At 45.2% G+C, this 25,563-nt stretch overlaps 1 protein-coding gene across 1 annotated transcript in view; it reads left to right on the top strand.

The window, feature by feature from the left end:
• Positions 1-9,273: 9,273 nt before the first annotated feature.
• Positions 9,274-25,563, top strand: part of STRA8 (stimulated by retinoic acid 8) — a 26,181-nt gene continuing 9,891 nt past the window's right edge. Inside the window, exons 1-6 of the mRNA XM_011972152.1 lie at positions 9,274-9,360; positions 17,810-18,007; positions 19,977-20,052; positions 20,523-20,607; positions 22,466-22,492; positions 23,588-23,873. Coding sequence (XP_011827542.1) covers positions 9,274-9,360; positions 17,810-18,007; positions 19,977-20,052; positions 20,523-20,607; positions 22,466-22,492; positions 23,588-23,873 — 759 coding nt within the window. The remainder of the gene's footprint in view (positions 9,361-17,809; positions 18,008-19,976; positions 20,053-20,522; positions 20,608-22,465; positions 22,493-23,587; positions 23,874-25,563) is intronic.

The following is a 25,563-nucleotide window of genomic DNA, read 5'->3' as shown; positions in this document are numbered from 1 at the left end:
CTGAGGCAGAATTGTAAAGTGAAAGAATGTTGAAGTCATGCCCTACACAAGTGGTTGCCTTGGCGAAGGCTGGGAGGCTTATTGGTTCAAGGTATTTAGGGACGTCTCTGTCCAATCACTAGATGACCACTAAGTTAACCAAGCTTAGGTGTCTGTGGCTATACATGACAAAGAATAAAGATTTTACATTGGGAGGCCGAGGTGGGTGGATCATGAGGTCTGGAGATCAAGACTCCTGGCTAATGCTGTGAAACCCCATCTCTACTAAAAATATAAAAAATTAGCCAGGTGCAGTGGTGGGTGCCTGTAGTCCCAGTTACTCAGGAGGCTGAGGCAGGAGAATGGTGTGAACCTGGGAGGTGGAGCTTGCAGTGAGTCAAGACTGTGCCACTGCACTCCAGCCTGGGCAACAGAGCAAGACTCTGTCTCAAAGAAAAAAAAAAAAAAAAGATTTTACAAAGTTAGTCCAGGGAAGTCACTGGAATAATAGTAAGTGTGTTAGTTTGTTCTCACACTGCTAATAAAGACATACCAGAGACAGGGTAATGAATAAAGGAAAGAAGTTTAATTGACTCACAATTCCACATGGCTGGAGAGGCCTCACAATCATGGCTGAAGGCAAATGAGGAGCAAAGTCAAATCTTACATGGCAGCAGAAAAGAGAGCTTGTGAAGGGTAACTCCCCTTTATAAAACCATCAGATCTCATGAGACTTATTCATTATCACAATAACAGCATGGGAAAAACCCAATCCCATGATTCAATTACTTCCCACCAGGTCCCTCCCATGACACATGGGAATTATTGGAGCTACAATTAAAGATGAGATTTGGGTGGGGATACAGACAAACCATATCAGTAAGCAAATAAAAAGCAACAATAAGCCCCAAGGAAGGGGCAGAATCTGATTTTCAGAGGTGTCACATTATATTATATAAAATATCCATTTTTGGCCAGGTGCAATGGCTCATGCCTGTAATCCCAGTGCTTTGGGAGGCTGAGAAAAGAACTTATCGTATAGAAAGGAGACTCAGTAAGATTAACAATGAACTTATCAGCAGAAATAATGGAGTTCAGAAGGCAGTGAGATGACATAGTCAAAGGACTGAAAGTTAAAGGCTGTGAACTAATGATTCTATATCCAGCAAAACTATACTTCCAAGATAAAGGAAAAATATATTCCCATATAAACAAAAATTGAGAGGATTTGTTGCTGGTAGACCTACCCTCTAGGAAATACCAAAGAACGTCCTTTAAACTGAAAAGAAAGGGCACTAGACAATAATTTGAATTCACACAAAGAAATAAGCGCTAGTAAAGGTAATTACATAGGTAAATACAAAAGACAGTAAAAATGTAGTTTGTAACTCTTTTCTTCTTATTAAAATCAGCTTATTGCATAAACCAATAATTATAGACCTATGTAATGGGCTCATAATGTATAACTATGTAATTTTTATGCCACTAGTAGCAAAAAGGGGTGGCAAAGAACAGACCTATAATGGAACAAAGTTTTTACATAGTATTTAAACTAAGTTAATATTATTGCAAAGTAGAGTTTTTTAAGTTAAGATGTTAATTGTAATCCCCAGGAAAACAAGTTAAAAATAATTTTAAAATATTTGATAAAGGAAACAAAGGAATTATAATGGTATAATACAAAATGTATATTTAACACACAAGAAAGCAGTAATGGAGACATAAAGAAACAAAAAAGACATAAGACAAACATAAACCAGATACTCAAATCACACATGTAAATCATACTTTCTCAGTAATAGTGTTAAATGGAAATAAACTCAGGATTCCAATCAAAAGGCAAAGATCAGTAAAATGAATAACTTTAAAAAACATGATCCAACTATATGTTGTCTACAAGAGACATGCTTTACATTCAGACATAAAGGAGTTGAAGATAAAAGGTTGTGGAGAAATAATGCCATACAAACATTAACCAAAGTAGAGGTGTAGTGGCTATACTAACAACACACACACACACACACACAAAGCCTGAAAATTGTTATTAGAGAAAAAAAGGACATTTTACAATGATAAAAGGGTCAACCCATAAGGAAGATATAACAATTATAAGCACACATGCATCAAAAATATATCAGGCAAAAACTGACCAAATAGAATGGAGAAACTGGCCATTCAAGAATTGTATAATTTAATAACAGACAGAACAAAGAGCCAAAAGATAAACATAGAAAATTGAAGAGTAGAACATTATAAACCAACTAGGCTTAGTGTATTTCTATAGAACACTCCACCCAGTGGCAGCAGAATATACAGTCTTCCCAAGTGCAGACAGAACATTAACCAGGATAGATCATGTATTAGGCCACAAAACAAGTTCCAATAAATTTTAAGAGAACTAAAACCATACAAAGTATTTCTTCTCTAACCACAAAGGAATAAAGCTAGAAATCAGTAACAGAAGGAAAACTGGTAAATTCACAAAATATGTGGAAATTAAACAAAACATTGATAAACAACCAATAAGTCAAAAAGTAGATTACAAGCAAACTTACAAAAAAACTTTCAGATGAATGCAAATAAAAAGACAACATACCAAAACTTATGGGATACAGAGAAAGCAATGCACAGAGGAAATTTTATAGCTATAAATAACTATACTGAAAAAGAAGAAAGATCTAAAATTAATAACCTAACTTCACACTTTAAGGAACTAGAAAAGCAAGAGCAAACTAAACGCAAAACTAGAAGACGGAAGAAAATAATAAAGATTAGAACAGAGATAAATGAAATAGATAATAGAAAAACAATAGAGAAAACCAATGAAACCAAAAGGCGTTTTTTTTTTTTTAAAGATCAACAAAATTGACAAATCTTAGGTAGACTGATTATAAAATGGAGAGAGGTAAATGACTAAAATTAGAAAGTGGGGGCATTTCTACTAACCCTATAGAAAAAAGATTATAAGAGATACTATAAACAATTGTATAGTGAGAACTTAGATAACCACAATGATATAAATAAATTCCTAAAAACACAAATTACCAAAAGTGATTGAAGAAGAAATAAAAACTTTGAATAAACCTATAATAAGTAAAGAGATTGAATCAGCAATCGAAGCCAGGACCAGATGGCTTCACTAATGAATTCTACTAAATATTTTAAAAAGAATTAAAATCGGCCAGGCACATGGCTTACGCCAGTAATCCCAACACTTTGGGAGGCCAAGGTGGGTGGATCACGAGCTCAGGAGATCGAGACCATCCTGGCTAACATGCTGAAACCCCGTCTCTTCTAAAAAATACAAAAAATTAGCCAGGCATGGTGGTGGGCGCCTGTAGTCCCAGCTACTTGGGAAGTTGAGTCAGGAGAATGGCGTGAACCCAGGAGGCGGAGCGTGCAGTGAGCTGCGATCGGGCCACTGCATTCCAGCCTGGGCAACAGAGTGAGACTCCTTCTCAAAAAAAAAAAAAAAAAAAAGGAATTTAAATCAATCCTTCTCAAACTCTTCCACAAAATGGAAGAGCTACAGCTTTCTAGATAATTATATGAGGCCAGAATTAGCCTGATACAAAATCCAGACAAAGAAAACACAAAGAAAGAAAACTATAGATCAAAATCCCATGATGAACATAGAATGAAAAAGTCCTCAACGAAGTACTATCAAACTGAATCCAACAGCATACTATAAGGGTTATACACTGTGAACAAAGGATTTAAATAAATATTTCTCCAAGGAAGGTACAAATGGTCAACATGCACATGAAAAGATGCTCAACCTCATTCATCATTAGACAAATGCAAATCCAAACCACAATGAGATACCACTTTAAGCACACTACAATGGTTATAATAAACAGGACAGTAACAAGTGTCAGCATTAATGTGGAGAAATTGGAACGCTTGTACGTTGCTGGTAGGAAGGTGAAATGATCAGCTGCTTTGGAAAACAGTTTGGTGGTCCCTTGAACAACTAAACATAAAGGTTCCAAGTGACCCAGCAATTCCATTTGTATGTGTATAACCAAGAAAATTGAAAACATGTCCTCACAAAAATGTGCACACAAATAATCATAGAAACATTATTTAGAATAGCCAAAAGTAGAAATAACCCAAGAATGGATAAACAAAATCAATACAAAGAACCGTTATTTGGCCACACACACACAGAAAAAATGAGGCACTGATACATGCTATAACATGGAACCTTCAAAACCTTATGCTAAGCAAAGAAACCAGACTCAAGAGGCCACAGATTGTATAGTCTCTTTTATGTGTATGATCCCATTTTTATGAAATGCCCAGAATAGGCATAGCCACAGAAACATAAAGTAGACTGGAGGCTGCAAATCACTGAATGGTAGGGCAATGGCAGGGCAGGGATGGGGAGGGACTGCTAATGGGGATGGGCTTTCTTTTTGGTGTGATGAAAATGTTCTAAAATTAGACAGTGGTGATAGTTGCAAAACTCCATGAATATACTAACAGTCACTGAATTGTACAGTTTAAAAGGGTGAATTTTATGGTGTCAATTCTTTCTCAATAAAGCTGTTATTGAAATGTTGTAGCATCTTTCACCTATCAGATGGACCAGTCCTAAAATCATGACAATACACAGTACTGATGAGGGTATGGTTAAGTAGGTACTATATATGCTGAGGGTGGTAGTACGAATTGGTACAGCTTCTTTCAGGAGTAATTGTACAGTTTCTACCAATATTTACAATGCATCTACCCTTTGATTTGGCATTTTCAATTTTTGCAATATGAAATATTGGTATATACAGATAGGTAGGTAAAAGATTTGGTAGATTTACAGGCAGATCTGTAAGAATGATCTGTAAGATAAACTGACGGATTGGCAAAATTCTAATAAGGTCTGTTTAGTTGATAATATTGCACCAATGTTAATTTCTTGATTATGATAATTATATCATAGTTAGATAAGTGAATATTAGGGAAAACTGGGTAAAGGGTATATAGGCACTCTAATTTTTTGCGCTTTTTTTCCTAATTTGAAATTATTCTAAAATAAAAAGCCATTAAAAAGAAGATATATTATTAGGTGAAAATGCAAGGTGAAGAACAGTATGTATTCAGTGTGCCATTTGAGTAAGAGTAATGAGGCACTTAAACATATATTCATTTGTATCAGCATAGACTATTTCTAAATAGTTAAATGTGGTTGCCACTAGCAGGGTGCGGTGGCTCATGCCTGTAATCCCAGCACTTTAGTAGGCCCAGGTGGGTGGATCACCTGAGGTCAGGAGTTCGAGACCAGCCTGGCCAACATGGCAAAACCCCGTGTCTACTAAAAATACAAAAATTAGCCAGGTATGGTGGTGTGCACCTGTAATCCCAGCTGCTCAGGGGACTGAGACAGGAGAATCGCTTGAACCCAGGAGTCGGAGGTTGCAGTGAGCCAAGATCATACCACTGTGCTCCAGCCTGGGCTACGGAGCAAGACTCTGTCTCAAAAAAAAAAAAAAAAAAGAGTGGTGCCTCTGTGGTGACAGGAAGACTGGAGTAGAAAGGATCCTTTGTCATTCAGGTTCCAGAGAAACAGAGCCAGCAGGAGAGAGAGAGATTTGTTATAAGAAATTGGCTTACATGATTGAGGGAGCATTCACTAGGCAAGTCTGAAATCCGTAGGGAGGGTGATCAGGAGGGGTAGGCTGAAAACTCTCAAACAGGAGCTGATGCTGCAGTCCACAGGCCAAATTTCTTTTTTCTCAGCTCTGCTTTTAAGGCATTTCAACCAATTAGATCGAGTCTACCCAGATTATCTAGGGTAACCCACTTTAGTTTAAATCACCTGATAGTAGACATTAATCACAACTACAAATTACTTTCACAGCAACACCTAGATCAGTGTTTGATGAATAACTGAGTACCATAGCTTAGCCAATTGATACATAAAACTGTCACCAGGACTTAAAAGTTACAGTGCACTATCTTATTCTGCTTGAACTTTTTTATAACCATGTGTGCGTATTGCTTTTTCCATTAAGAGCAGTGTTATTAGTCCATTCTCACACTGCTTAAAAGAACTACTTGAGATTGGGTAATTTATAAAGAAAAGAGGTTTGACTCACAGTTCCACAAGTTGCACAGGAGGCATGGCTGGGGAGGCCTCAGGAAATTTCAATCATGGCAGAAGGGTGAAGGGAAAGCAAGAACATCTTCAGATGGCAGCAGGAGAGAGAGAGAGAGAGAGAGAGAAAAGAAGAAAGTGCTACACACTTTTCAAACAACCAGATCTCATAAGAACTCACTGTCATGAGAACAGCAAGGGCGAAGTCCACCCCCATGATCCAATCACCTCCTACCAGGTCCCTCCCCAAGTACTGAGGATTACAATTCAACATGAGATTTAGGTGGGGACACAGAGCCAAACCATACCAAGCAGCTACATCAATGTTCCAAAAAGAAAAAAGTAGAGAAAGTGTTAGCGCTCTCTGGCCACGGAGGTCATGATTTCCTTCTCTCAGGCAGCCATCTCTCTCCTCATCCTGTCTCTGCTTCAGGGTCTATATTTACCATCATTGTCTGTCTGTTTCAAAGGACACATCTCCATTTTGCATCTACTTAACCATTTGCAATTTTTTCAATCCCTCACTTTCAAGGGGAGTGGCCAGAGTGTATAAAGCTGTCTTCATCCTCTTAACCAGTTAAATGGCCCCCTCCATCAAAAGAGAGAACCCTTGATCTTACCCCAACTCCTATGTGAAGTTGGCTATGTGAAGTTGGTCTGTTTATTTCTCACCTACCACCTGGAATGTTGTGGTGAAGAAAGAGAGCCCATGGACCACAACTGAGAGAACTCGCATCAGTCCTGATGGTAGGAGACAGAAGAGAAAATAATATGGAGGTGAAAAGGGGCAATCCCCATGACTCCTCTATTTATAATGAAGTGGAGCCACTGGACTCAAGGTACAATGCACAGTGGAATTAAATAAGACTGTCCCTCTTGGATAGCCATCAACGTGGGCTGAGGCCTGGGGTAACCACTGCCCTCTCATGAAAATCTTTAGTTGTGCTTGGGCCGCTTACCCTCTCTCACCCTCTGAGAAAATGCATGAAGTCCCCTGTGCCCTGGATGCTCACAGTGACTGATCTACTCTAACTTTTGCTAAGAAGGGTGACCTTCACCTGTCTTGCAGCTGTGGTGGTTATTCAAATCCTGCCATAGTCTATGCTGGAAACCAAGATATTAGTTTGGAACAGGTGAAAAGGAAACCTAATGGATCAGTCTCTCAGACATGAAGCAAGCAAGCCTCATTTCTCAACCCCATTTGACTGCCCATGCGGTGGCCAAGACTGTCCCAGTAGGCTCTTGGAGTTGCTAAGGAGCTGCCTCAACATCAGACCATGTAGTTTCCATGTTCCTGATCCTATGTCCTTGAACTATTAAGCCCTCTGGTTCCAAGGACTCGTTCCTACTCCACACACCATCCCACCCAAGAAACTAAACTCTCTCTTTCATCCCAAAGTAGCCCAACATTAGGATGGCCCAATATTCTTACATAATCAAGAAAGAAGTGAATCTCATCACATATGCAAATCCTCTGTCCTTCTGAAAAATAACTAAACTGAGTGGTATAAAAACTGTAAAGGTCATTCCCTGAAAGGAAATAAAATAAATTCCAATATGAATTAGAGAAAAATATAATGAAATAGATGACTATAGTGCACTGAAATATTTATTGACTTAGTAGCTCTAGCTTAAAGTGCCATCTAAATTGAGCACATTTGAGGACCTACAATCAATTTTATCCACAAAAGAAACAATCTAACTTTCACAGCAATAGTTTGCCCATTTTGATGGTGAAACATTAAGAGGCCCATGTATTTTCTCAGTGAATCTCAAGCACAATAGGTTAGGTCTATTAACTGAGTGAATGAAAGCAGGCTTTAATCTTTATAGTGAAATAAATGTGACTCCCTATAGCAGAAGTTCCCTGTCGAACCACTGAGCAGCTAACACTAAGAACGTACTTTTATTCACAAGTTTCAACCTTCTTTATCAGTATTTCTACAGATCTTTCTACATTTTGAAGCACTTCCACTTATACATTAAACCCTTAAAATAGAAACTCCAAAAGCAGTCCCTTGGAAGTTGCTGCTGAGTTGTGATGAGAGTATGTCTTTGGGAATTTTCACTATGGAGGTCTAGGGAGGGTGGGGACTCTCATCCTGGGGCATGTCTTGACGGGATCATACATCTGCCCTCCTATAACAGGAAGTGCCCAGCCATACTGACCCAGCGGTGCTCCCCATAAAGGAGTTTACTGTATCCACAGGGTCCCTTGGAAGCCAATGTCTAGCCCCATGCAAAGGACACGGTGAGCAAAAGCCTATCTAGGATTGTGTCTCAGGTTCATCTTGGCAGAAGTGCTAGGAGTCCCTGCCTGCAGTCAGAGAGTGCACCCCTCCGTTGTGTCCCTGCCTTTTTCTTTCTTCCCTGGGAGCCACTGTCTGAAGACCTCAGCTCAAAACTGAGGGTTTTTTGTTCTAAAAGTTACAAAATCTTACATATTTCTCTCTCGTCTAAGGTAGTTGATATTTAAGGGTCTAAATGCACCCCCCCTCCAGGGGGCATGGAGTGCAGAGGACTGGAGAGAAGATCTTGAGCAAGTCCCTGGACTTCTCTGAGTCTGGGGAGAAGAATCTTCACAGGGTTGTCCATGAGGATTCTGAGCACAGTAAAGTCTCAGTGTAGGATCCATCACTCTCATTTTGTTTGGAGAATAAAAAGATAATACAGCCTGAGGTCCCTGCCTTTTATTTCATGAAATGGATAGACACTAACAAGGAGAACAAATTCAGAGGGCTATTCCTCCAACCAGAAAGTTAGGCCTGAGGGGCACAAAAAGGGGTAGCCACCCCGAGTTGGTGTGAATGCAGGGATCTTGGAAGGCTTCCTGGGTGTTGAGCTGGATCTGCAAGGAGGGCATGTACTCCAAATGGGAGAAAAGGAGAGTATTTCCATAGACACATCCATAGACAGGATCTATGCCACTGTGCAGGAGGAATTTCAGGGCAGGATCTATGTTGCTGGGGGAGTATTTCAGAGAAGGATCTATGTTATTATAGGCAGAGGGCATTTCTGGACAGGATCTATGTTCCTGTGGTGGGGAGGGGGTGTACTTTAAGGCAAAAGGGTGTACTTTGAGACCCTGCTACTGGGAGGAAAGGGTCAAGATCAGAGGGTGGTGGTGTGTGTGGATGTTACCAGGGATAACTCATTGTATCCAGAGCTAATGAGAGGCCACCAGGAGGCCCCCAGTGTTCATGGGCAGAGCCTTCTGCCTTGCAGCTGTGGGGAAGATTGAAGTGGACAAGATCCTCATTTTCAATCAAGAAATCAGGCTGCGGCAGGTAAGTGAGCTTCTTAGTAACTTTCCCCCCAGGACGACATTTTTTCTGGGTGCACATCTGCTTGTGTGTGTGGCAGTGGTTGGGGTGGGAGGTGGGGTGACTACATGAAAGCTTGCGGCAGGTCAGAGGTCAGTTTCCAAACCACTCCGTGTCATCTTGGTGCAAGGATAAGGCTCCCCAAGACAGAGCTTCACAAACTCCTAGGTCCCCAGCAACACTGCAGGTAGTGCTGGTGGTGTGCAGGCCCAAGAGAGAGAAGTCAGGGAGTGGGGGTGGAGTGGGGCAGTGACAAGCACTTTAAAGCCCTCAGTGACCCTAGATCAAGGACTGCGTGAGAGCCAGAAGGGTGACAGCCAACCCAAGCAGAATTTTGGAGTGAAATCAACATTTTAAATTTTCCTAGAAACGCCTGTCTCTACAAAAAATTAAAAATTAGCATGGTGTGGTGGTGCAGGCCTGCAGTCCCAGCTACTCGGGAGGCTGATGCAGGAGAATCGCTTGAGCCCGAGATTTCGAGGCTGCAGTGAGGCTGCAGTGCACTCCAACCTGGGTGACAGAACGAGAACCTGTCTCAAAAAAAAAAAAAAAAAAAAGCTAGAAAGTGAGAATGAGAATTGACCCTTACTGGAAGGTTTTTATGTTTTTATGTGACAGTTTCTTTATGTGTGGGACACCATCTCAGTGACGTCAAACTTCCTGAGTGTCTAAGCCTGCCCGGTACCCTATTGCGTGCTTTCCGTAGGGGCTCGTTGATAGCCCTCTCATTCCCTGCGAGGTGGATTCTAATCCAGAATCCCCTGCTACGCCTGCTAAGCGTGTGACCCCTGTTTCACCCCTGCCTCAGGAGTGAAGGAGCTCACCCATCAGATGGCAGCAAGAGGGCGCCTGGGCGGAGCCATGCTTCTTGTACCGTGCACCGGCCAGGCACTTCGAGGGGCTTTGTCCTGCATCTGCTACCAAATGTGCAGAGACTCGCTGGTACCCCCACCAGTGTCAATCAGATATAGTGGGATCATGAGCATCACGAAATATTTCAGGATATAAGGATACAAGCAAAAAGAAGCCTAAACGAGAGTACATCTATATTTGGGGAGGAAAAATGAATTTTTTTTTCCAAACTGAAAGAATACCTACTTCCTACTGCCCAGAGTGAACCCCTTTTCTCTCTTATTCTTGATATTTTAATATGAGCTATTAAAGGTCCCTTCTCTGCACCCCGTTTTCTCCCCCATCCTCTATTTCTTCCTGCCTTATTTTAAATGTTATTCCCCTCCCTCCTTTTTATGCGTCTATTTCCTTCATGCCGTTTTCTCATGTTTTCGCTTGAGACAGCGAGCCTGGTATTTTGATTCCCTTATCTAAGAGGTTTTCTCTAACCCTCAGGACAACCCTGTAAGCTGGTGGCATTGCCCCATTAGAGGAATGAGAAAACTGGGGCTCAATGCCAGGTGAGTGGAACCAGCTGGAGGGCATCTACTTAGTCCTCCAACGGCACATGAAGGCTGTGTGGCGCCCCCGAGCTGATGACTGACGGGGGGGTCCCCTCCCTGACCCCTCGCTACCCTGTGAGGTGAGAGTCAGCCCCGCCCCTCCCTCTTCTCAGTCCTTTTTCTGTCACCTTCGAACAACTTGTAACACTGTTTCTTCCACTGTCCACACGCCCATTGGCCCGTCACCGCGCATCTCCATTGGCTGTGGCGGCCGGGGACAGAGCCGCGATTGGTCTCCACCCCTGTAACGAGGTGCCAGGTCTGTTTTCTGACCCAGGCAGGAGCCGCGATCCCCACTCCGGCACACGAGGCCGGGTGACTGCTGTCCCGGGAGTGGGGACGTCGCGTGCACCGTCGGCGAGTAAGTATCCTTTGGACGCTCCCCTCCAGAAAGGTGCCCTTGGGCATATGAGTGTTTGTGTAGACGCGAATGAATTCGATGCAGTGGAGCCAAACAGGTGAACTTTTAGCGCGAGGTTCACAGGAGCCTTTGTATCCGTCTTCGTGGCTACCTATATTTTTGAGAGTGATTCTGGATGATGATGATGATTATTATTATTATTATTTTGAGACGGAGTTTCGCTCTTGTCACCCAGGCTGGAGTGCAATGGTGCGATCTCAGCACACCACAGCCTCCGCCTCCCAGGTTCAAGCGATTCTCCCGCCTCAGCCTCCCGAGTAGCTGGAACTACAGGTGTGGGCCACTACACCCGGTTAATCTTTGTATTTTTAGTAGAGACAGGGGTTTCACCATGTTGGTCGGGCTGGTCTCGATCTTCTGACCTCAGGTGATCCGTCCACCTCAGCTTCCCAAAGTGCTGGGATTACAGGTATGAGCCACCGTACCCAGCCAATTCTGGATTATTTTTACATAATTTGATATAGATAGAGAATCAAATGAAGCTGCCTGTGGGTTGCAGTACATTATCGAGTGTATTGTATTGTCCAGGGCTTGCTAATGAGAATGGATCACACTCAAATATTTTGTGGACTGATGCTTAACAATGAACATTTCTTTGAAACTTGGAGAAGGTGAGGGCATTTTTTAAAAGTTTAGTCTAGGGAATTTTTTAAATGTCAGCTCTGAGTGGATATTAAATAGCGTTTTAATAGGAAAATATGTGGTCATGAAAGTATGCTCTGCTTTATAGATGACAATTAACAAAAATATGTCATGTGACAGTGTTAATCCTCACAAAATGCCCTTTTGGAAGAAGGTATCAATGAAGCTGCCTTCTAACTTTGTTAGACTGAAAGGTTATGTTTGGCAAGCTGAGATCTCATGAACAAGCTTGAACACAGCAATAAGTTTTGGTTTTGTTTGTTCACTTGTTTGCTTTTAGACAGAATCTCACTCTGTCACCCAGGCTGGAGTGCAATAGCACGATCTCAGCTCACTGCAACCTCTGCTTCCCAGGCTCAAGTGATCCTCCCAACTCAGCCTCCTGGGTGACTGGGACTACAGGCACATGATGCCTGGATAATTTTTCTATTTTTGTATTTTTTGTAGAAATGGGGTTTGGCCACGTTGCCCAGGCTGGTCTCAAACTCCTGAGCTCAAGTGATCCTCCTGCTTCAACCCGCCAAAGTGCTAGCATTACAGGCAAGAGCCACCGCACCTGGGCAGCAATAAGTTTTTAAAAGGGGAAAATATGTTAGAGCTATGGCCATTCTGAAATGCCTAATATTATTTTGGGCTCCAGTTTCCTGCAGAATAAATGGGCTTTGCACAGAGAAAGTGTTCAGTAAACATTTGTTCATAAACATAAGTCTCCAAAATTCCTTAAGACGAAGGTTCTCATACTGCTCTGTGATCCATACCCCACTTCTATTGGTTTTGAGTGGCTTATTTTTTTTTTATTGCTCCAGATACTCATAGAATCATGATCATGACTTTTTTATTTTGAGACGGAGTTTTGCTGTTGTCACCCAGGTTGGAGTACAGTGGCATGATCTCAGCTCACTGCAACCTCCACTTCCTGAGTTCAAGTGATTCTCCTGTCTCAGCCTCCTGAGTAACTGGGATTACAGGTGCCTGCCACCATGCCAGCTAATTTTTCTATTTTTAGTAAGAGATGGGGTTTCACCATGTTGGCCAGGCTGGTCTCGAACTCCTTACCTCAGGTGATTTGCCTGCCTTGGCCCCAAAACGTGCTGGGATTACAGGCATGAGCCACCGCGCCCGGCTGGCAACGACCTTTTAAAAACAAAAACGTTCAGACTATAATCTAGTTAAAGAATTTTTACCTCTTTTATGTAGATAAATAAATTAAGGCCAGACATGGTGGCTCATGCCTGTAATCCCAGCACTCTGGGAAGCCAAAATGGGAGGATCACTTGAGCCCAACCTGGGCAACATAGTGAGACTCCATCTCTACAGAAAAATTTAGCCAGGCCCAGTGGTGCACATCTGTAGTCCCAGCTACTCAGGAGGATGAAGTGGGAGGATCACTTGAGCCTAGGAGTTCGAGGCTACAATGAGCTATGAGCTTGCCACTGCACTCCAGTCTGGGCAATGGAGTGAGACCCTATCTCGAAAGAGGAAAACAACAAGAAAAAAAAATTAAGAACTAGAGGCCAGAGGTGGTGGCTCACGTTTGTAAGGCCAACACTTTAGAAGGCTGAGGCAGGAGATTCACTTGAGCCCAGGCATTCAAGACCAGCCTGGGCAACATAGTGAGACCCCATCTTTATATATATATATGTGTGTGTGTGTGTATGTGTGTATATATATATGTGTGTGTGTGTGTGATGTGTGTATATATGTGTGTGATGTGTGTGTGTGTGTGTACTAGAGAGATTTCTTGCCTCATCCAAAGTCACAAGGTCACAAGGTGGGTTAGCCTGAAGCTATGGTTATGACCCAGATCTCAAGCCAATCCATAACCCAACTTGCCTTTCCCTTTACCAGCTCATCCCATCTTTGACTGTGTCTCTGCATCATCCTTAAGATTAGCTTCCTTCAAACTACTGTCTCCGTAGTGAGTTCCCTCAATTCTCGCTCATTTTAGGTGCCCAAACATTCACATTCACCTCTCCAAGCATGACCAGTTTTCCAAGTCTGGATAGGATATCCAGCTTCTTCACCCTGTATAATCTTCACTACCTTTCTTAATTACCAACTGACCAACATCACCTTGAAAGAGATTTTGAAGCCTTCTCAAGGGGATGCGGAGAGGTCTTTTGGGTTAGGGTGGAACTGAGATGTTATTTCCCCTCCACCCACCAAGCTTTTCTCTTAATCTTCATTTTCCTTTAGCTCATTCAACCCAGTGTCTCTGCCCATCCCCACGTTTGGGAGATTTTTGTCTTAGTAGTCCAGGCAATAGAATTCTCAGTGGTTTTAGTTTAGAAGAGGCAGCCAAGAAAGGGAAGCTTGAGTTCATCATCTATGTCTATGCACGGTACCACTTCCTGGGAGGGACACAACTGATGCTTGACACACAGGTCCTGACCAAAGATTTTTCTGAGTTGTTGCCAGAACATGATTGACTTAGAACCCAGTGTGGCCTGGGACTGGGAAACTCATTAAAGGAACTGGGACTTAAACCGGGAATTGAAGGGCAAGTTGGCTCTAGATCCATAGAAACTGCAGACCAGGGCAGACAAGAGATGGTGTTATAGATGGAAGGAGGGGCAGTAGGTCATGGAATAAAGATTGCTGAGCAGGGGAGCAAACCAAAGGGGCAATGGGGAGATTCTGAGTTTTCAAGGCTATTAAAATGCAGTTCCAGGCCCTCGGGAGGAGAGTTCCAGAATATTTTCTCTACACTGCTATAATTCCTTACACTGCTGAGAGCAGTTTCTTTGACATACTTTGAACTGCACAGGGCTTTTAGGAGAGCAGAGTTTTGTTTTGAAATAACAGATCACTTCTTGATCTCATTTTTACAATAGTTAGCTCCCCCTTTCACAGTATCTTTCACTGCCCCTTCCTAGTCAAACGGCTAATCTTGGAATGAGGCGGAGGGTCCTGCCCTCCTCTCCCCATCCTAGACAGTAACTTCTGAGGCACTTGTTCCAGGCCAGCCAGCCCTTCACACAAGTCACAGGTGCTGACCGGGCAGACCCAAGTGTATTATTAGATAAAAAGAGCTCTGTCGGCCGGGCGCAGTGGCTCACACCTGTAATCCCTGCACTTTGGGAGGCCGAGGCGGGCGGATCACGAGGTCAGGAGTTCGAGACCAGCCTGACCAACATGGTGAAACCGCTTCTCTACTAAAAATACAAAAATTAGCCAGGCGTGGTGGTGGGCGCCTGTAATCCCAGCTACTCAGGAGGCTGAGGCAGGAGAATCGCTTGAACTGAACCCGGGAGGCAGAGGTTGCAGTGAGCCGAGATCCATGCCACTGCACTCCAACCCCGGGTGACAGAGCGAGACTCCGTCTCAAAAGAAAAAGAAAAAAAAGCTCTGTCTAACAAAGATCTACCTAAGACCGTGTCAGGGCCACAGAGAAGAAAAAATTCCAAGTCAATCGAAATAACTTGGAAAGAATGCCTTGTGAGCAGAAGGCAGGATCTAGAGAGAAGACATTGAAAATCACTCAAGGTCTAATTAAGAGTAACATCTCCAGGGCTTGATTCTGCCCTTAAAGCAGAGTAGGAGGGTCATCTCCCATTCTTCCTGCTGTGTGCCCCATCCCTGAGCCAGGGGAGGGGTGGAAATTTCCCCCAGCTCCTGACCAGGGGGCGCCTAGGGGCAGGCAAGATGGAGGCCACGGCTCCAGGCAGCTTGGCCAGCAGGCTCTGGGGCTGTCCCCTAGGGGCCAGCAGCCCTGGCGGCCCCTAGAGGCGACTGGTGGGAAATCTGCCCCCTATCGGGGAGGCAGAGGACTGCACCCTTCTCCAGGGCTGAAACTGTCCACACAGCCATCCCGGAATTTCAGGCTGAGTTTGTTTGGGCAGAAGGGAGGACACCCAGCACTGGCATTGGGAGAACTCCAGGCTCCCTACAAGCCCAGAGGCCTTTGGTGTTAGTATCCTGAGACTGTTAGAGAACTTGAGGTCCTGGGAGGACCCTGTTATTTTTATACCTCTATTCATCTAACAATGCTTCCCACCTGCTTCCCTTTTTATGTATGTTAACCTAAATCCCCTGGTGTCCAGGCACATCTGCTGCTCCTTAATTTAAACAAGTAAAAACAAAAAACAAAAAAAAGCGTACATTCTCCTGTCAAAAAGTTCTCATTTTCCCTGGGCAGTTCAAAATCTTCACCGTTTCACTTTGCTTCCTATTAAAGATTAGTTGGTGTCTGGAAATTGAAGACCATAAAGGCATAGGCTCTAATCTAACATAACCCCGGAGCTGGGCTTGAGGGGCCTCTGCAGATTCATGCTGTTTTCCCTTGGAAGATACCACAGTGTAACTCTTGGTAACAGATGTGACAGAGACATGCAGGGACCAGCGGGGGCAACCACAGCATCACTGTTCCCATCTTCCTGCCCTGTTCCAAAAAGCAAAACAAGGAAAAGTCGATACACTGGGGAAGACCAGATTATTGATGAGAAGTTATTTTCTGACCTAAAAAGTGTTTTAACATCTCACACTGCCTGATTGGGTTTACCATCTCATTGGCCTATTTTCCGTACTAAAACATAGTGGGAAAGGTGTCTTCCATCTCGCTTCCCCATAATCCCTTAATGAAGATTCTGTTTCCAGCTGCTGCCAGCTGTGGTGATGCTTGACACACAAATCAAGAGTTAATGGTGGCTCTCAAATTGTGAAAATATAAGAATCACCTGGGGAGCTGCACGCTGGGTTCAGATCCGATGTTTTCGACGCAGGGCCTGGGCATGTATATTTTCAACAGTCTCCACATGTGACCCTAACATACCTCAAAATTAACAAACCCTTGGCGGAGGTCATGCATTGTCTCTGTACAGCAGGACTGAGCTCAGCGGGGAGTGGACCTAGTGGAAACCTCTCACTGTAATTCATCAGAAACTCCAGCACTGAGGGCCTAATGGGGTCAGGCTCTGTGTTATGCACTGAGGGTACAGAAGGAACGAAGCTGCAGGCTCCCTATTCAAACAGCAGGCAGGCTAGTGGGGAGTAGCTCTCTGAGTGGTGGGGTGAGGCCTGATAGAAGGGTCTATGGCTCGGGTAAAAGGCCCTGGCCCCTGTATCTTATTAAAACAATTACATATGAGTCCCAGAATCGCCTCTCCTAGGGAAGGGCCTCTTGCTTGTAAGCTCAGATGTGACAAAGAAGGACACAGTGATCACCTCCAGAACCCACTAGAGGCAAGATAAGGCAAAATGGCTTTCACTTCTCTGTCATCGGGTGACTTCTTGCTTGCACAGGTGGTAAAGTGAATTTTCTTGTTTTCTTTTTTTTTTCCTTGAGGTGTATCACAAAAAAATTCACGAGTCTAAAGTGTACCCCTTGAGGGATTTTTTTTCATATGTATACACCTGCGTAACTACTACCCACATAAAAGAGGTGGCATTCATAAGGTAGAAAAAGACCTCACAGTGGGGACAAGTACCTGTTCGGCTTTGAACAGACTAAAGTGAAGCCTGAGATCTCAGGATATGGCTGCTTTCCTTGGCCACGCTTAAAATTAACCCCTGAAATTAACAAGTGTCTGGTGAGTACCTGCAATGTGTTGGAACCTTTCGAGGTAAGTCCCAGGACCCCTCAACTGTTAAGTCCTATATGGGTGGTTTGCAATTTTAGGAGTTGAGCTTCAATAACAGAATTTGTGTTGACCGTATATAATCTCCATCTACTTTTCTTAATTAGCAATTGACCAACATCACCTTCAAAGGGCTTTTGTAAACTTGTCAAATTTCTCTCACTGTAAATCTCACCAATAACTGAATTCATGAGGGAATGAATTTGGGGCCTTTACTTGGGAAGGGTGCCTCCTTTCTGCCTGCCTCAATTTGCCTTCCTTTTCCTTTAATATTGTATTTTTATTATCTAGGGCAAAAAAAGCATAATAGTGCATTACAGCTTATAATGGCAACCCCTGAAGAAAGCAGCAACCCCCATGACAGAGCGACACCCCAGCTGCCAGCACAGCTGCAGGAGCTTGAGCATCGGGTGGCCCGGAGACGCCTGTCCCAGGCCCGCCACCGAGCCACCCTTTCAGCGCTCTTCAACAACCTCAGGAGGACAGTGTACTCTCAGTCTGATCTCACAGCCTCAAAGGTATGGGGACCTAGAGGAGGAGAGGGGGCATTTCCACAGGGGAGGAGACATTTTCACGTGTGGAGGGACTGTGCTGCAAGGCAGGGACTGGCCTGGAGCTGCCACTTCTGCTGGGGTAGCGACAAATGCCCTAGACAAATTTATAAACAACAGAAGTTTATTGCTTCTGGCTCTGGAGCCTGTAAAGTCCAAGACAAAGGTTCCATCAGATTGGGTGTCTGGTGAGGGCATGCTGTCTGGTTCATAGACAGAGCTGTCTTGCTGTGTCCTCACACGGGGGAAAGACAAACAGGTTCCCTCAGGACTCTTTTATAAGGGCACCAATCAGCTTAATCACCTTCCAAAAGCCCCCACCTCTTAATAGCATCATATCAGAGATTGGGTCTCAATATACTAAATTTTGGGGGGACACAAACATTCAGACCATAGCAGCTGGAGAATCATCTTTCCACCCTACGAACAAGCCCCAGATGCTGGAAATCAGTCAGCCCCGAGTTCCAAGTCCTTGTTGACCCACCAGCATGGACATGAACTCTGGGACTGGGGAGAGCAAAACACATAGGAGTGCTCAGGGAGCTTGCAACTGACTGTGTCATCGTGTAGCTGCGGTTCCCTTCACCTTCTCTTCGGGCTGGCAGAGCGCTGTGACTCCAGCCCCCCTCAAGTCTCCTTTTTAGGCACCCACCAGAATCCTTGGACTCTAGAATGTGAAATCCCAGGCTGCTCTGCCCCCAGCTGCTTTGGGGTCCCGCCCATGCCCGCCCCACACTCTGGCCACATCTCACTGCAGCAGTTCCCTGAGCCAGGCCTGCCTCTCATGGCCTCTGTGTCTCTGCTCATGCAGTTAGCTCTGCCTTTGGGATTCTGTGCACACTTCAAAGCTGGGCTTGGCTCACTCTGCTCAGCTGCCCTGCTCCATGGAATCTTCTGGACCCCTCCAGTTGGACTATTCCCTCCACCTTGTACATTTCCACAGCCCTTTGCTTCTACCCCTTGTTAGTACCTACTTAATTCTATCTTGTGTTATGAGGGGTTGTTTCCTTGCTTGTCTTCTCTGTCAGAGGTCAGCACCCTGAGAGCAGGGACTGTCTTATGTACTCTGTATCCCTGGGACTTAGCACACAGTTTTGCCCTTGTACATGCCCAAGGGATGCATGCAGCCCCTGACAGATATAGGTGGTCAGCCTAACAAACAACATTTAGCATTGCTCATTTTTGAATGATCTTGCTGTTACCATTTTGACTTTAATAATGTTACATACAGGAAGGAAGGAGGGAAGAAGGAAGGAAGAGAGAGGAGGAGGGAAAGAAAAAGGAAGGAAGGGAGGAAGGGAGGGAGAAAAAAAGGAAGGAAGTTGGAAGGAAGGAAGGAAAAAAAGAAGGAAGGAGGGAGGGAGGGAAGCAGAAGGGAGGGGAGGGAGGAAGGGAGAGAGGGAGGGAGGGAAAAAGGGAAAGAGGGAAATTTAGAGTTTGGGTTGACAGCATTTGATAAGTTTTTAGATCATCTGGAGAGTATGCAGTTAGCAAATAAAAATAGTGGGAGAATAGGACATTTAATATTAACTAGCCCTTTGCACAATGTTACAAATGAGCTGAAGTCTAGCTCTGCTTTGTGCAAGCCTGGGGTTGACGTTCATGCAGACTGCGCCTCTTTCATCACTCGTTATTCCACCTTCAAGCCGCCTCTGTAGTCATTTGCCTTTCTACAGCACTAGCAATTTGCTGAACAAAGCTTAACTCTTTCCAAATCCTTTGGCATTTTGGTGAGAACCCATTTCTAGGCTACAAACAAAATTTAGTGCCTCCTGTGCATCAGAACGAACTTCCTATTCTTTTCACTGATGAAGTTAAGGGATGTGACTTTGCATCTGAGGGAGCATGGCCTCAGTCCTGGGAAGGGATTCCTTGGTCCACAAAACCAGTCTCTGCAGTGAGAGGCTGGCTTTCAGCATTGTCTGTCTATCCTCAGTGGCAGGTTCTGAATAAGGCAAAGAGTCATATTCCGGAACTGGAGCAAACCCTGGATAATTTGTTGAAGCTGAAAGGTAATGGATCCCTACTTGCCAACCCCATCTCCCTCCCTGGAGAAAACTGGTTCCGTTTTTCTATTGAAAACAGAAGTTGGGTTACAATGAATCAACGAATATTTATTGAGGGCCTACTGTGTGCCAGGAACTGTGCTTGGGCCAATGTTGAGGGTCCCTGTCCTTAGTGAGCCTGCAGTCCAGCAAGACCGGCCAGAGGCACCAGGACATGAGACTTTGATGAGTTCCCTACTGGAGTGCTGCTGAAGGCACCTGATCTCATCTTCAGAGGCCAGAGGAAAAGTGGGCTGTTGCTTGTCTAAGGCTCTCCCCTCACACCTAGAAGGAGAAACTGGGCTCTGGTCTCCCTAATGCTGACCCTGGAGGGTTCGGGGTCCCACCCATGGCCCACCTGGGCCAGAAGGGTGGGAGAGACTCCAACAGAGGCCTGACTTTTCTCTTTGTGTTCCTGGCCTTCAACTCCCCAATAGCATCCTTCAACCTGGAGGATGGGCATGCAAGCAGCTTAGAGGAGGTCAAGAAAGAATATGCCAGCATGTATTCTGGAAATGACAGGTAAGACACCGCAAACCCCAGGAACCTGGGGACCTGCTGTGCCCTCACAGCCATCAGTGCTGTCTGGTAGCAACTCACCCTTCCCCTCCGGCCTGCAGAACCGTCAGGGTTGCTGCTCACCATCCAAAACAGCCATATGCTGGAGACCATTCCTTTCTCTTTTATTCTAGTAGCATGCATTCAATTTTTTCCCAATTATAAAAATGATCCATGCTTATCATACAAGATGCAGAAAATACACAAAAGCCCAAAAATATATATTACCTCAGAACTCAAAGAAAATCAATGTTAATTTTCAAGAAAATCCATCAAGTTTTTTTAAAAAGTTGCACATTATTCTTTAGAGAAATTAGACTATAGTGTTTATATTATATGGTAGCTTTTTCTATATGTATTTTTTAAAGCCACAACTAATGGCTTTCCTGGAGGCTACATATGACAATCAGGAAAATGCAAATCTCAGTCTATATTCCAGGCCTCCTGGGAACCTAGGAAAAGGTGTCACAAATGCTGAAAAGGGAACATTATTAATATATCACATTCATAATTTGAAGGAGAAACTGATCTGAGAAATGTACTTTTATGATCTCATGGTTTTTTTGTTTTTGTTTTTGTTTTTGTTTTGTTTTTTGAGATGGAGTCTCACTCTGTCAGCCAGGCTGGACTGCAGTGGCATGATCTCAGTTCACTGCCACCTCTGCCTCCCGGGTTCATGAGATTCTCCTGCCTCAGGCTCCTGAGTAGCTGGGATTACAGGCACCCGCCACCACACCTGGCTAGTTTTTGTATTTTTAGTAGAGACGGGGTTTCACCACGTTGGCCAAGCTGGTCTCAAACTCCTGACTTGAAGGTGTCTACCCGCCTCGGCCTCCCAAAGTATTGGGAGGCGTGAGCCATCGCATCGAGCCGAGCTTGCTTTTTTAACTCAACATGGTACATTGGGGGATTATTCCTATAAGTATAAAGAGACCCTGGGTGCGGGTCATGACTTTTCTAAATTGTATCCTGCTGTTTCATTCTCTTCAAGGTGTCTTTTGAAGAGCAGAATTTGCAGATTTTGATGAGTCCAATTTATCCTTTTTTAATGGATTGAGCTTTTGGTTTAAACCTAAGTATGTCATTTTTTCATGCTATTGTAAATGATGCTTTTTAAAATTTCAATTTCCAATTATTCATTGCTACTATGTAACAATATTATTGATTTTTATATTCTGACATTGTCTTCTGCAACCTTGCTCAATTCCCTTCTTGGTTCTAATGACATGTTTGTAGATTATTTGAGATTTTTCCACACAGATAATCACGCTGTGTGCAAATAAAGATAGATTTGTTTCTTCTGCTCCAATCTATATTCCTTTAATTTCTTTTGCTTACCTTACTGGACTGGCTAGAACCTCCAGAACAATTTTGAATAGAAGTAGTAAGAGTGGACAGCCTCACCTTATTCCTGATTGAGAGGGGAAACTGTCTTTTGCCATTAAGCATGATGTTAGTGGTAGGTTTTTTTTTTTTTGAGATACCCTTTATCAGGTTAACAAAACTCCCTTTTTTTTCTAGTTTGCTGAGAGTTGTTATCATTCATGGATGTTGATTTTGTCAGATGCCTTTTCTGCATCTATTGAGGTTTTTCTTCTGTAGTCTGTTGATATGCTGAATTGCATAGATTGATTTTCAAATGTTGAACCAGTTATCTTGCATTCCTAGGAAAAATCCATTTGGTCGTGATGTGTACAACTACACACACATACATATACATGTATACTTGCTAAAGTTGCTAAGAATGTCTTGTCCATATTCATGAGGGATATTAGTCTATAGTTGTCTTGTTTGTTTTCTTTCCCAGCCTGCTGTCAAACAGTTTTTCTCAGAATGGTTCCTCCCCTTGGTGCCCAACTGAGGCAGTCAGGAAGGATGCTGAGGAGGGGGAAGACGGGGAAGAGGAAGATCAAGAAGAAGAGGAGGAGGAAGAAGAAGAGGAGGAGGAGGAAGAAGAGGAGGAGGAGGAAGAGGAGGAGGAGGAGGAAGAGGAGAAGAAAGTGCTCTTATACTCCCCAGGCACTTTGTCGCCTGACCTCATGGAATTTGAACGGTGTGAACAGCTGGGTGGGGTGGCTTTGTGCACCCACGGAGCTCCCTCCCAGGGGGAAGGGGACAGAGGTTCTGGCTGGAGTACGCTTCAGCTGTGTACCCCAGCTGGAGTGAACGATTCATACTAGGCCCTGAATGACGAACTCTCCAGGATTTTCATATGGGAGGGGCTCAGGGACAGGACTGGCAGAGAGGCTAGAGAAATAGTCTCGAAGCTACATTAGCATAGCACATACACTCATACAGTGTTTTTACTTAGACCGGGTGTTTATTTGGGGTGCCTTGTGGGGGGCACAGCTGATGGTGATTATTAGGGCTAACCCCTTTTTCCCCCAAAACACACATCCCCACAAGTCCGCACTGGTCTTATAGTAGGAAAGATAGGAATGGCTGGCTCAGACGTACCTTGCCACTGCCTCCTCCACAGACTCAAGGCCCCTCAGCAGCCATGTTGGCTTCCAGAGGAGTTGGCTCAATAGCAGGAGGCTGTCTTCACAGCCGTGCCTGACTTTCGGGCTGCAGGATAAAGCTGGTGTGCTATCATGCCCACACGTTCATGGGCTCAGAATTTTAAAGAATACTCCCTTAGGATGAGAGCCGAGGCAGCTACGCCTTTTACCTGCTTCTCTCTAACACTGAGGGCTTCATGGGGCAGCGACCGGGGGAACTCGGGGAGGGGCCCCAAAACCCAAGTCTATGTCCTTCATGGCCCCCAAGAAGGCTCTGCTCTCCAAGGGCCATGGGCGTGCAGAGTCAGAGAAGTCTAAGCCCCTGGTGAGCCGTGGCACCGTGGCCGGGCCTGTGTGCTGGGGTCCACGCCATGAACCGAATCCCGGGGAGGCGCTTCGAGAGGGAGCTTCAGGGGTGCGAGACAGCGCCGCTTCTATTCCAGGTATCTCAACTTTTACAAACAGGCGATGGACCTCCTCACCGGCAGCGGGATCATTACTCCGCAGGAGGCGGCGCTGCCTATCGTCTCTGCGGCCATCTCCCACCTGTGGCAGAACCTCTCGGAGGAGAGGAAGGCCAGCCTCCGGCAGGCCTGGGCGCAGAAGCAGCGCGGACCTGCGAGCCTGGCGGAGGCCTGCCGAGAGCCAGCCTGTGCGGAGGGCAGCGTGAAGGACAGCGGCGTGGACAGCCAGGGGGCCAGCTGCTCGCTGGTCTCCACGCCCGAGGAGGTGAGCAGGCCTGCCCGGTGGCGTGGATGGGGCGCAGCAACCACCCTCGCCCTCGCCCGGGGACACCAGGGCTTTGCATTTAGCAGGTTGGAGGTGCAGTTTGCCTTCTGGCTCCCAAGGTAGGTTTCCAATTTTCTTATCCTTGGGGCCACTGAACAGTATTTCTTTTTCTGCGGTTAGTTTCCTGGCCTTTCCCTGGGGATGGCAGAAGACAAGGCTTGGGAGGTTGTCTCAGTTAGGATTCTTTGGGCTGCTAGGGCCTGGATTATTCAACCATGGAGAAATGCACTTCTCACACCGGGGAGGTCCGAGGCAGGCAGAGGAGCTCACCATCCGCGTGGATTCTGGCCTCCTTTGGCTCTGCCTGGTTTCTTATCTTTCCCTCCCCTCCCCACCTCCCCCGGCCCCTGTGGCTGCGGAATGGCAGCTAGAGCAATCGAACGGTCATTCTTGCTACTTTACATCCGGTAAGACAAAGATTTCCTATGAAAGCTCTTTCTTAAGGGTTAAGGCAGAAGTTTTCCAGAACCGCTCCTCCCCTCTCATTGGCCGGAACTGGCCAAATAGCCAACCTGCTGAGCCAATGACTGGCCATAGAGTGGATCACACTTGGACCAATCAGGTCCAGCCCTTGAAAGGCGGTCGGTTCCCACCCTAAAGAGCACTGGGAGTGCTCTGAGAAGGGGAGGTCACCACAACTGCCACTATAAATGCATTTCTCAGCGTTCAGTACGCTAGTCAGAATGGCCGTGGCCATAGTCTGCAAAGCAGAACATCAGGTAGCATTTGAGGTCGCCCAGCACGGAGATAAAAGTGGGCCCACAGCTGCTCTTCCAGAATGAGGACGGCCTCAGAACACTGCTCTACCACACGGCCCAGGCTGCGCTCGCTCCTCTAGAGGGGCAGAGGATTCGCACTCTGCACAGGCCTTGTGCTTCGTGGACATTTAGCATCCATGGCTTCCACCTGATACATGCCACCCCCTTGTCCTGACTTTCCAAATGCTCCTCAGTCGGGGCGCCTTTGAGGAGACGACATGCTAGTTTCCCAGTGTCTCTCTGTGGCGTCTTAGGGCCAGAGAGCCTCCGATTGACTCTGACCCTGGGGTTACAGCCCTGGAATGCCTCCATTTTTTAGAAGGTTCCTCAGCTATCAGGCCCAAGCCTGGTGACGGACAGATGTCACCCCCAGTCCTGTCCTTCCAGTTTGCAGGCCTAGCCTGCAGCGTGACTTGCCCAGAACACCCAGCTCCCGCTTCGGTGGCTGTATCTCTCTCATTACACATTTTTTCACACCAGTCTGCCCTTTGGTCACCTGTTGATGGTCAACCCTCCATTATCTCCCCTGATGCTTCTCAACTGAATCACCTGTAGAGTTTTTTAAACGTCAGGTGCCTGGCAGGGTGCGGTGGCTCACGCCTGTAATCCCAGTACTTTGGGAGGCCGAGCAAGGTGGGAGCATTGCTTGAGCCCAGGAGTTTGAGACCAGCCTGGGCAACACGGTGAGACTGTGGTCTCTACCAAAAAATTTAAAAAGTAGAGAGGTGTGGTGGTGTACACCTGTAGTCCTAGCTACTCAGGAGGCTGAGGCAGGAGGATCCTTTGAGCCCAGGAGGTCAAGGCTGCAGTGAACTATGATCGTGTCACTGCACTCCAGCCTGGCCAACAGAGCAAGACTCTATCTCAAAAAA

Source organism: Mandrillus leucophaeus, unplaced genomic scaffold (genome assembly GCF_000951045.1).
Source record: "Mandrillus leucophaeus isolate KB7577 unplaced genomic scaffold, Mleu.le_1.0 Scaffold1276, whole genome shotgun sequence".
NCBI classification, from domain to species: Eukaryota; Metazoa; Chordata; class Mammalia; order Primates; family Cercopithecidae; genus Mandrillus; species Mandrillus leucophaeus.
This window is presented reverse-complemented; position numbering and strand designations above follow the sequence as displayed.